Source organism: Octodon degus, unplaced genomic scaffold (assembly GCF_000260255.1).
Source record: "Octodon degus isolate 3935 unplaced genomic scaffold, OctDeg1.0 scaffold00268, whole genome shotgun sequence".
NCBI lineage: Eukaryota > Metazoa > Chordata > Mammalia > Rodentia > Octodontidae > Octodon > Octodon degus.
Genome location: NW_004524844.1, coordinates 1,989,139 through 2,001,559, shown reverse-complemented (window position 1 = coordinate 2,001,559; position 12,421 = coordinate 1,989,139). Strand labels below are relative to the sequence as shown.

Sequence of the window (12,421 nt, the reverse complement as noted above, 5' to 3'; positions counted from 1 at the left end):
TTTTTTTTTTCCTGGCTGTTTTTGTTGCTTGGTCCTCTGCTTTCTTTCTCCTCCTTCTCGGATCCCTGCCATCCTTCAGAGCCAGGTGCTCAGGACCTGGGGAGGTGGGGGTGGGGCGGGACGGTGACAGCCATGGTTCCCCGTGAGTGCTGGGCTCAGGGGCCTCACGTGGCCGAGCTCCTGCTACCCTGGGAGCAGCCTGTGTGGTTGCCATGGTGATTCCCCATTTCAAGGAGGGAAAACAGAGGCCCAGGGGCCCCCTTATCCCTGGGACTGCTCCCGGGACCCCCTCGCAGCCTCTGTACTGGAGGGAAGAATCAGCAGGAGGAGGCTTCTCCCTGGGGTCCTTCTCCATCTGGGGACTCCTCACCCCACCCCACCCCCGCCCGCTGGGTCAACAAGCCTATCCCATCCACCTCCCTAGATGCACAACATGAGCCCCATAGCTACACTGTTGTGTTGTGTTGTGTTTTGTTTTGTTTTTTTTTCTTTGCTAACGGGGATCCAGGGCCTTTGCACTGAGCTACATCACCATCTCTTTTTACATTTTTTTGAATCAGATTTCGAACTCAGGACCTTGCACTTACGAGGCAAGTGCTGTACCACCAAGCAACATCCCTGGCCCCCAATTTTTTTTTTTTTTGTGGAACCGGGGATTGAACTCAGGCTCCTGTGTTTGCCAGGCAAGCACTTATTCTCCTGAGCTATCTCCCTGGCCCCATTCCCCAATTTTTTTTTTTTTTAATATTTTCAGATAGGGTCTTGTTAAGTAGTCCAGGGTGGACTTGAACTTGGGATGCTCCTGCCTCAGCCTCCCAGAGGACTGGAAATACATGTGCTTACCACCACACCTAGCTCCCATATGTTACCATTTTCTAGTGGCCATATTTAAAAAGGAGTCAAAGAAATGGGTGAAATTTTTTTAATTATATTTTTAATCTGATTGGCCCCAGATAGCTTCATTTCAATGTATAATCAATGTAAAAATCCCCAGGCAGGTGGCTCGTGTTTCTTTCTCACCAGCCTTTGCAATGGAGTGTTGCTTTCTAACTCTCACAGCAAGGATTCCATTTGCAGTCCGTTCTCATCAACTTTCTGGCTGAAAAAGTGGACCTGCCGGCCCAAGCTGTTCCCTGCCCGCTAACTAAGTTTCCCAGGATCTGACCTGATTATGAGTGTGGGATAACCAGTGCGCATAAAATAAAATTACAAATCTCCATTCTCCTCTCACAGTGGCTGCAGGTTGGCATCTGAGTTTCTGCTGAGGCTCAGCTCTCTGTATACAGTAGGGGCCTAATAAATGCACAGTGGGCAGGAGAGAGTCAGATGGGGGGCAGGGAAGACAGAGGCAAAGAGGAAGTTCAGAAGAGAGAGAACAAGCAGTAAGAAGAGCTCCCGGGCCAAGTGTTGGTGACAATATGCAGCCTGGGCTGCATATTGAGACTCCCATCTCAAAAAACAAGAAAAGAAAAAAAGAGCACACCCAGAGAGCCCCAACGAGCACGTGGTAACCACACGAGGTCCCTGGGTGGTGGTGCATGGAGTCTCAGGAACAGGCCGAACTTGGCCGTGGGGATGGAACATGACGCCGACCCAGAGGTAGGGCCACAGCCTGACGGAGGCCACAGAGACTCCAGGCCCCATAGGACAGAGTCAGTACCCACAAGCAAAGGCACACGTGTGGGTGACACAAGCTGCCCAGTGTCGCCAGCTCCGAGCTGGGCTTGGGAGGAGATGGACATCCCATAATATGAAGTCACCTCCCCAGCCAGACACCAAACTGCCTCTTTCAACCCACCCTCTGGCCTGGAGCTCACAGCCTGGCAAAGTCACAGACAGGTGACAAATGTCCGGCACAGAGACCTCTTGAGGAATTTGCAGAGATTCATTTCTTTAGCTACAGGTTTTTGTCATGGAAGTAGTACATCAACTCACTCCAACTTTGCTTTAAAAAAAAAAAAAAAAAAAAAAAACAGTCATTTAGTTCTGCAAAAAAAAAAAAAATTGAAGTTTGCTGTTTTTTGCCGGGGATATGGCTCAGTAGAATAAGCGCTTGCCTGGCAAGTACAAGGGCCTGAGTTCAATCCCCAGTTCTGCCAAAAAAAAAAAAAAAAAGTTTGCTGTTTTTGTCATTGTTGTCTTGAGACGGGTTGTCACTTTGCAGTTCAGGCTGCCTTGAACTCGGTGTGGAGCCCATGCTGCCCTCAAACTCAGTGATCCTCCTGCCTCAGCCTCCCGAGACCTGGCAGCACAGGTTTGCGCCGCTTTGCCTGGCCAGGCAGTTTTACATAAAGGACTTGGGCGACCTGGGTGTTGGTGTCCTGAATGGGTGTCCTGGTGCTGTGTCCTGTGCGACGACATTACAGAGAGCCACACACAGCCAGCCTACTGCACAGGGTGGGAACTCTCAGCAGTGCACCTCTGGGGCCCGTGGGGCGGGCGGAGGGGCCTCCTGGGGTCCCTGCAGGTTCTGCACCCTCACAGAGTCTGGGTTTGTGGTAGGAGTGCATCAGCATTCGCACCTCAGGCACTGTTCCTGGCAGGAAAGTGACTGCAGAGGGTGGAAGTGGGATATTTTGCCACCGACTCTCGAGTGCACAGGCTGCGGGTGGGCCTGAAAGGGCGGGGTGGCGTTCCCTGGAGCGGAAGCAAGTGGCCGAGGGAGGGGCAAGGCGCGCGCTGTGCCTGGAATCCCAGATCTCTGGGAGGCTGAGGCAGGACGATCGCGAGTTAAGAGCCAGTCTGGAAAACTTAAAGCCTAGCAAGAACCTGTATCAAAATTTAAAAAAAAAAATTTTTTTTTAATTAAAAGAAAAATGCTAGAAATGTAGCTCAGTGCTAAGGCCCTGGGCACAAGCTCTACTACCAAACCCAATCCAAATGGACAGTCTGGGGTTGTGCCCCACTGTCCCCTTTGTGCTTCACTGCCTCTGGGTAGCTTGTATTTTCATATTCTCTCGCTCTCCTTTTTTTTTTTTTTTAAATTTTTTTTATTTATTTGTGTGTGTGTGTGTGTGTGTGTGTGTGTGTGTGTGTGGCCAGCTCAGCCCACCAGGGGGCGGGGCTGGCTGGCATGTGGTGCTTGGGGATTGAACCTCGGTCCCTGTGCTTTGCTAAGCTTGTTCTAAGTAGGTGCTTTAGACCACTGAGCCATCTCACCAGCCCTCGCTCTCCTTTTTGTATTTTTTATTTTGAAATAGGTTTTCATTATGTAGCCCAGTTTGGCCTTGAACCTGAGATAGTCCTGCTTCAGCCTCCTGAGTAGGGATCACAGGTGTGCACCACAGCTGCCATTGTCTTTTCTCCCTCTTTCATTTATTTATTTATTTATTTATTTATTTATTTATTTATTTATTTTGCGGTACCAGGGATTGAACTCAGGATGGTGCGCTTGTGAGGCAAGCGCTTATTCTACTGAGCTATCTCCCCGGCTCTTTCTTTCTTCTTTCCTCTGGATTGTGGGGGGCGGGAGGGGGTACCTGGGATGGAACTTAGCACCTTGTGCTTGCCAGGCAGGCCCTTGTGCCACTGAGCTATCTCCTGGACCCCCTGCCTGCCTGCCTGCCTGCCTGGCCCTGGCCCTGGCCCTCGCCCTCGCTCTCACTCTCGCTCTCTCTTTTTCTTTCTATTTTTCACACATTTCAGCTACTATCTTATACCTGGCTCTGCCCCAGGCTGCACCACTGAGACTTCACCATGTGCATAGCGCCTGAGATCTGGTCCCTGCAAACCACATCTGTGTGTTTGTTTGTTTAATGTATTTGGTACAGGCTCTCACCTCGCCGCTCCGACTCCTAGTGGTCCTCCTGCTCTCAGCTCCCCAGCGCGGGGAGTACAGGCATGCGCCGCCTCACCTGGACTCAGTGGCAGTGCGCCTGGGGTCGGGCCGAAGTTTCGACAACAGAACTTTCACCTTAAACATTCCAGACTGGTTATCATTAACTAGAGTTCGATATTCATTTATTGTATGTTTTTTTGAGATAGGCTCTCCCTGTGTAGTCCAGTTGGCCTGAAGCTTACTGTGACCCTCCTGTCTCAGCCTCCCGACACCCACCAGATTTTTTCTTTCTTTCTTTTTTTAGTGGAGCAAGTTTATATACAGCAGACTGCAGAAATCTAAACACACCCACGTTGAGACTGATATCAAGATGCAAACAGTCCTTGGGCATGGCGTGATGCCAGAGTGTTCCAGGGCCCTGATTTAGTGATCAAATGCCTTATTGTTTCGGTTACCTTCAAATAGTGTTGCACACTATGTCCGGGTATGTGCCTCACCGGGCATCTCCCCAGGCACACCGGTGTATGCGGCGTGTTTGGGGGTGTAGTCTCGCTGGTCACCCAGCGATTGGAAGGACCACCGAGTGAGTGTCTCCCACCCGGGCCTTCTCGATGGCACACAGCAGAAGAGCGTATTTCTGCTCCTGTAGGTTTAGAGGAGGTGACAGGCAAAGAAAATGGCTACTGAGTGCTGAAACAGCGGGGAAGGAGGCAGACCGGGTCCTGAGCAGGGGGTGGTGTGCTTGGGGTGGGGATCCGGGGTCGGGCCAGGCCTGCAGCGGGGGAGGAGCCAGCCTCAGGCCCTGTATGTGCTGCCTGTGGTCCCCAGAGGCTGTGCCGGGACCAGCTGAGCAGCGCACTTTTCTGCTCTGGCCAAAGCATGAGTCATCCCGCTGCGCTGCAGTGGACGCTGCCCTGCTGGGGCTCCGGCCGCGTAGGAGCCCAGCAGGCAGCACTGTGGCTGCAGGGTCCAAGCCGCGCCCGCCCCCGGTCCCGGGGGTCCAGCAGCCGCTGCCTTTGCGCACGCTGCTCCTTTATTACTTTTTCTTCAGCATCGGGGATTGAATCCACGTCTTTGCACTGAGCTCCCTTCTCAGCCCTTAATCAATTTATTTTTGGAGACAAGGTTTGGCTAAATCACTAAAAGGCCCAGAGTGAGCTTGAACTCAAAATCATCCTGCCTCAGGCTCCTCAGAAGGGCCCACTAACTCTGTGGACCTCAAGAGGGCCATCTGCACAGCCTCAGGTGGCCTCGGGGCACATCTACCTACAGGATCGATGAACATTGAGTATTATCTGAAGAAGGCTCTTAAAAACATAAGCAGGCAGGAATACTCACCCTTTGGGGGCAATACATAGCTTTATGGGTTTTATTTTTGAGTTTTGGTTTTGGTTTTTGAGACGGGCTCACTAGGAAGCTCAGGCTTGCCTCACTTTCACGGCAACTCTCCTGCCCCAGCCTCCCAAGGGCTCGGATTACAGGCGGGTGAGTTTTGTGGATTTTGATGCAGGACTGGCTTTGTGTGGCCACCACGTCAAGACCCAGAATTGTCCCTGTCCCCTAGGAGCCCCTCGGCCGTCACCACTTCCGGTCTCTGCTGTCCAGCCTACGCGACAGAGCTGGTCTCTGTGTCACCTTTTCTCTTTCTGTGCCCTTGACTGCTGAGAGAATTGTCACATGCTGTGTCCCCCACAGCCCCTGGGGACGGACGGGTGTCACTGGGACTGACCCCTCGGCAGAGCCTTTCCCTGCTGGTTGCCCACAGTCCTTGGCTGGCAGCCACAGCCTCTACCTTCAAAGCCAGCAGTGGCCTCCTGCCCTCTGCTATGATGAGATCCTTAAGGACAGCCAGGACCCGACAGCCCAGGGTCACTCCACAGCCAGGAGCCCTCTGAGAAACCTCTTTCCCACTCCATGGCGTCTTTGGGGCTGGGATTCAGCCCTGTGGTCACAGCACCGCAGTCTTCCCCTCGGGGCCTGGCACCTCTCGTTTCCTCGGGGCTGCCTCAGTCACCCCACAGCCCAGCCCTTCTCACTGCCCCGAGCCTTTGCCACTCCCCTCAGAGGGAGCCTGTGCTGTTCCTAGCTTTGGATGACAAGGACAGAGCGGCTGTCAGCACGTGTGTGCAGCCAGGCATGGTGGTGCGTGAGTGTCATCTCAGTATGCGGGAGGCTGAGGCAGGAGGATTGCCATGAGTTTGAGGTCAGCTTGGGCTACATAGTTCAAGGCCAGGATGGACTACATAGTGAGACCCTGCATCCAAAAACCCAGTAATAATAATAATAATAATAATAATAATAACGACAACAACATAACCCCCCAGGGATTAACTACACTGGTGACAGAGCTGGACAGTGGTGAGGGGGACCTAGAGAGGCCTGTGCGCTCCCTCCATGTACCCCAAGTCACCCAGGGCCGTGCAGAGGAGCCCCTGGGAAGGAGCCGGGACGAGGCTGGCACTGCCCACCTTTGAATCGCAGTTCTGCCCTTCTGCAGCTGCGCAACATCCCCCAAGTGACTTTGCCCCTCTCTGTCCCTGTTTGTTGCCCTGTCTTTGATTTGGTTTGGTTTGGAGACCATCTTATCAGGTAGCCTAGGTTGGCCTGGAACTTGCGGCGACCTTCCTGCCTCAGCCTCCTGAATGCGGGGATGATCTAAGTGTAGCACCACATGCAGGCTGTTGGCTCAGCTGTGCGCGGGGAGGGTGACAGGACTGCCGTGCGGTGCAGAGAGACGCACATGGGTCAGACCTGGGAGGCTGTGGGAGCAGGAGCCCAAGGGTGCTTCGGGCCTCCTCTGCTGGGGGTGCTTTGGACACTGCAGCAGGACGCAGCCGCCAGTGCACAGCCTGGGACCGCAGCCCCGCTGGGGATGGGCACAAACTGTCCATAGGGGGTGGCCATGCGGGAGCCCTGCCCTGAATGCTCCGCGGTGGAAAGTTCCACCCAGTCTCCCGGCTGGTCCCAGTCTAGACACAGGAGCACGAAAATACTGCTCCCAGTTCCGTCCAGGCTGTGTGCAGAAGGTACACACAAAACCCAGGTGGTGTGGCACGCAGACTCTGGGTCCCTGAAGGAGGCCTGTCAAAATCTTGAAAAACAAAAACCTGAACTCCAAACAGTTCCGGTCTGGAGCATGCTGGAATGCATAAGAGACACAGAGCCTGTGTTGTGGAGACTGAGTGAGAAAGAAGCCAGTGTCATCGCGGCGCAGGCCTGTCATCCCAGCACTTGGGAGGCTGAGACAGGAGGATCTCTGTCAGTTTGGGGCCAGCCTGGGCTACATAGTGAGACCCTATCTCCAAAGAGGAAAGGAAGGGAAAGGGGGAGGGGGAAGGCCAGGCATATAGCTCAGCAGTACAGCACCTGCCTGACAAATATAAGGTGCTATGTTTGATTACCAGCACCAAATAGGAGGAGGAGGTGGGGGGAGGAGGAGGAGGAGCAGGAGCAGGAGCCATAGGTCCCATGGTCTGGGGTCCACTTCAGGGCCAGTAGTGATCAGCTGGGTGGCAAAGCAGACGTGAGGCCAGCAGCCTGTCCTGTCAGCAGAGCTGGGTTGCTGTGTCCCTGTCCCCACTCCCCACTATCCCCTTCATTCCTCTGCTCAGACAAATGACTGCCATGCACTGTGTGGGGACACCCTGGGCCTCTGGCCCGGAGAGTAGCTGCCCGGGGACTAGATCTGGTTCAACAGTCGGGAGAGGAGGCCCAGGCCCCGTGCTGGGCCCAGTGAAGGTTCAGCCAGGCACCTTCCTGTCCTACAACCTTTGTGTGCCAAACCCAGGCCAGGTTAGGGACATGATGCCCTTGGGGCCCTGGCTGAAGGGAGGGGCTGTGGGGAAAGAGCAACTTGTCGGGGTAGCTGGTCACATGTGGCACAGGCTAGGCTCAAACTAGAGATCTTCCTGCCTCATTCTCCCAGTAGCTGGTACTGCACCACCACTCCAGTTCTACTTGGTTCTCAGTATGTGGGCTTGGCCAAAACTATCTCTTCCCTGAACCCCTATTTTAGCATCTGAAATATGTGGGGAGCCCCCAACCCATCATTCATACGGGCACAGGGATTCTTTATACTGCGGTTGTGTGGGGTGAGCTTTGTGCACAAGGGCCTGCAGCAAGGCAGCTTGGGGCCCTTGACCTCCCATGGCCCAGGGCAGGGAACCACCAGGGCTGGAAAGGGCGGTGGGACCTGAACCTTTCTCCCCCACATGTTTCCTGTTGAAGTCTTCACACATTCTTTTTTTTTTTGGTGGAACCGGGGATTGAACTCAGGCCCTTGCGCTTGCCACGGAAGCACTTATTCTACTGAGCTATCTCCCCGGCCCCTCACACATTCTTTCATTTACTCACTCACCCATCCACCCATCATCTATTCACACATCCATCCATCCATCCAATCATCCACTTAGCCAACATCCATCTATCTTCTATCCATCCTTCCATCATCAATCGATCTATCCATCATCCACCCACCCACCCAACGATCTATCCATCCATCCACCCATCCATCATCCACCCACCCACCCAACGATCTATCCATCCATCCACCCATCCATCATCCACCCACCCACCCACTGATCCATCCAATCATCCACTTGTCCATCATCTACCCACCCATCCATCCACCCACCCACCCACCCAACGATCCATCCATCCACCCACCCATCCATTCAGGTACCAGGTGAGCACCCAGTGGCCCAGCCCCATGAGACCACAGAGGGCTCTAGGATGCCCCGATTCCCTTGTGCTTCCCAGTGAGCATCAGAGGAGCCTCTCCCTGTGGGATCCACACTCCTTCCTGGAGGTGGATGGAGGTGACTTCCTCAAGGAGCTGTAGTGCCATCGAAGACCCAAGGGACGCTTAGCCTCTGCAGTACTAACAGCCAGGCTTTGGATGCATTAGTGCTTCTCAAGCAGGCATGGGGTGCATTCCAGAAATCCCAGCACCCAGGAGGCTGAGGCAGGATGATCTCCAGGAGTTCAAGGTCAGCCAGAGCAACAGAGAGATGCAGCTCAGTGTGAAAGCTCTGGCTCAATCCTCAACATCATGAAGAAAAGGAAGAAAGGGAAGGAGGGAGAGACTTTATTATTATTATTATTATTATTATTATTATTTATTTTAGGGAAGGGTCTACAAGATGTTCAGGGTCTCACTACTAGGTCAGACTCAATTCTATCTACAGCCTCCCAAGAGCTGGGATTACAGGTGTTCGCCACCATGCCCAGTCTCGTTGCCATCTCAGCACAGCCCAGGGGTGGGGCCAGTACCAGCAGGGCAGGCCCAGGGGGATTGAACCCCGAGCCTCTGCATCTGCTTGCAAGAACTTTAATCCCCTGAGCTATTTGGCTGGCTCTCAAAAAAATTTTTTTTTTTTTTGCGGAACCGGGGATTGAACTCAGACCCTTGCGCTTGCCAGGCAAGCGCTTATTCTACTGAGCCATCTCCCCGGCCCCTCAAAGTTTTTTTAAAAAAGAAAATTTAACTGTGTATGGTGCACACCTGTAACCTCAGCACTTGGGAGGCTGAGGCAGGAGGATCCATGAGCTCAAGGCCAGCCTGAGCTGCAGAGCGAAACTCAGTCTCAAAAAGGCAAAAATTATCTATATATATTTTACAACCAGCCCTGGTGGTTTATACCTGTAGTCCTAGCACTCATTATAGGAGGCTGAGGCGGGAGGATCTCCACATGTTTGATGCCAGTCTGGCACCCATATCGAGTTCAAGGGCAGCCTGTGATCTTGACTCAGCCTCCTGAGTGCTGGGATTACAGGTGTGTACCACATGCGCAGCTTGTGTGGAGCTTTCTTCATCCATAAAGTGGGAATAACAAACAATTATGACATCCGGGGTGGCTGGAGATTGTGGGGGAGGGAATCAGCAAACCGCACCCCCTTTTGGTGGAAGCCAGCCGCCTTGAGGCTCGGTCCCCATTACGCCCCCCAGCTGCCCTCATGCAGCCTGTCTCTCCCCTGCAGCTCGAAGCTGCCTGGCGAATACTTCACGTACAAGGGCATCCTCTTCCCCGTGGGCCTCTACTCGCCTGAGAGCATCAGCCAGGCCGAGAACACCCAGAACGTGCAGGACGAGGACATCTTCATCGTCACCTACCCCAAGTCAGGTACTGAGGCTGGGGAGAGTGGGCGTGGGACGGACAGACAGGGCCAGCGTGGCGGTCACCGGGAGCCCAGCTCGGAGCCAAGGTCTTCCCTGAGCCGCCTCTTGCCCTCTGCATTCTCGTCACCTTCGCTGTATCTACTTGTTGCTGCTGGGCGCGCTCTCTGGGGTCCCTGCTGGGCCGAGAAACCCAAGGTTAGGTGAGTTGGGCTGCCGGGAAAGCCGCGGGCGTGGTGGCGCACGCCTGGCACCCCAGCTCTCGGGAGGCCAAGGCAGGAAGATCGCTGCACGTCTGAGGCCAGGCTGGGGGCTACATGGTGAGACGATGTCTCCAAAACCAAAGTCACCCAACCAAACAACAGCAACAAAAAGGATGTATGAAATATTTTGAAAAAATTCAAAAGTAATAGAAGTTTAAACTTGAAGTTTCTCTTTATGCAGCATGAGTAAAAGCTCCTGGTTCAGTCCCCAGGCTTCCCTTGTCCCCCAAACTACCACATCCCTCCAGCTCCCCTCTTCTAAGGCTGCCCCTGCCCCCACCATCCACACCCTCCCCCAGGCTTCATCTTGTCTTCTGGGTGGACCCCCAGCCCTAATTATAGGGCGATGTTGCTAATTGTGTGTTTAAATAAAGCCTGTCTTGCCCGCCGTGGTTGTGCACACCTGTGATCCTAGCATTCTGGGAGGCTGAGGCAGGAGGATGGCAAGTTCACGCCCAGCCCGGGCAACTGTCTTGGTGACTCTGTCTCAAAAATTTTTAAAAAGTCTCATTCCTGGCAAAGTGACACACATCACTCTTGGTCACCTCCTGATGCTGAGACTACATTGTTCATTTGTGAACAAGTTCTCACTGTGTAGTGCAATCTGGCTTGAACTCACTGTGGTCGGCCTTGAACTTGCAACCTTTCTGCCTCAGCTTCCCAAGTGCTAGGATCCCAGGCCAGCGCCACCGCCCAGGACTCCTTGAAACTACTCTTACAGGTGCCCCAGTCTCGCGGTTTTAATTGGCATTTCCCTGGGGGCAGGGCTGCTGTGTGTTCTCCCTGATCTTCTCCCGTAAAATGTCAGGTCAAGTTACCTCCTCCTTGGTCGAGCTGTTGGTTTTCTCCTCACTGAACTCTGTAGGCCAGATACAAACGTGGATCAGATGTGCATTTCTCGAATGCTCTCACCTGCTCGGTCCACCATCTTTTCATTTCTCACCAGGGCATAAGCACCTATGTTTTCAATTTGAATGAGATCCGATTTGTCACTTTTGGGGGCCGGCGAGATGGCTCAGTAGAATAAGCACAAGGACCTGAGTTCAATCACCAGTTCTGCCAAAAAAAAAAAGCCAATTTGTCACTTTTTTCTTTTATGGATCATGATGTTGGTGTTGTGGCCGAGGAATCATTGTTTAATTCATGATCATAAAGATGACCTATGTTTCTTTGGATTTCACTGGTTCAGAGTTTACATGGAAACCTGTGACCCAGCAGAGCAGGGCGTGGTGAGCTGGGCCTGTAATCCCAGCCACTGAGAGCTGGAGGAAGGAGGATCTCCGTGAGCTGACGGCCATTGTGGGTGCTGTAGGGAGACTGTCTCAAACACAAAACAAGCACAATCCATCCATCTGTGTATTTGCACATGTGTTCGTCTATAGGATAAATCCCTAGACGTGAGCCGGGTGTGGCGGCCCACACTTGCAGTCCCAGCACCGGAGGCAGAGGCAGGAGGATTGCTGCAAGTCTGAGACCAGCCCGGGCTACAAAGTGAGCTCAAGGCCAGCCTGAGCTGCAGATTGAAACCCTGTCTCGAAAAGACAAAAACAATTTAAAAAAAAGAAGGGCTGAGGATGTCGCTCGCCCTGTGCAAAGGCCCTGGGTTCATCCCAGCACTTGTTGTTTTTTTTTTAATTTTTTTTATTATTTTATTTTATTTTTAATTTGTGTGTGTGTGTGTGTGTGTGTGTGTGGCCAGCTCAGCCCACCAGGGGGCAGGGCTGGCTGGCATGTGGTGCTGGGGGATTGAACCGCGGTCCCTGTGCTTTGCTAAGCTTGTTCCAAGTAGGTGCTTTAGACCACTGAGCCATCTCACCAGCCCCATCCCAGCACTTGTATAAAAAGGGTGGGCTATGTGCACTTGCAGTCCTGCCACATGTGCCCCAAGTTCCACTTACAGGTCTGGGGGTGCCGCTCCTGCATCTCCATTTTGGTCCTAAATCAGAGCTTTCACTCTGCCAGTCTGACTGGTGAAAATAAAAAGGGGCTCTGTCTCGTGTAAATTCACGCGTCCAGTGCTGCGTGTGAACTTGAGCATCGTGTCAGATATTTCAGGAAGTGCTCACAGGCTGTGGGTTTGTTTAGTGGTAGGCAGTGTGTCTGAGGTCTGGGAGGCCCTGCATTTGGTACCTGGCCCGAAAAATAAAGCCAACAACAACAAACCTACTTCTAGTTCTTCTTTCAGGAACTGTTATCCCTGGTCCTTTTTCTCCCTTCTATTGAATTATTGGTCATTCATTAATTCATAGGTGTCTTTCTTTCTCT

At 53.0% G+C, this 12,421-nt stretch overlaps 1 protein-coding gene across 1 annotated transcript in view; it reads left to right on the top strand.

The window, feature by feature from the left end:
• Positions 1 to 12,421, top strand: part of Sult2b1 (sulfotransferase family 2B member 1) — a 24,372-nt gene that overhangs the window by 4,137 nt on the left and 7,814 nt on the right. Inside the window, exon 2 of the mRNA XM_004646530.2 lies at positions 9,758 to 9,900. Within this exon, the coding sequence (XP_004646587.1) occupies positions 9,758 to 9,900 (143 nt within the window). The remainder of the gene's footprint in view (positions 1 to 9,757; positions 9,901 to 12,421) is intronic.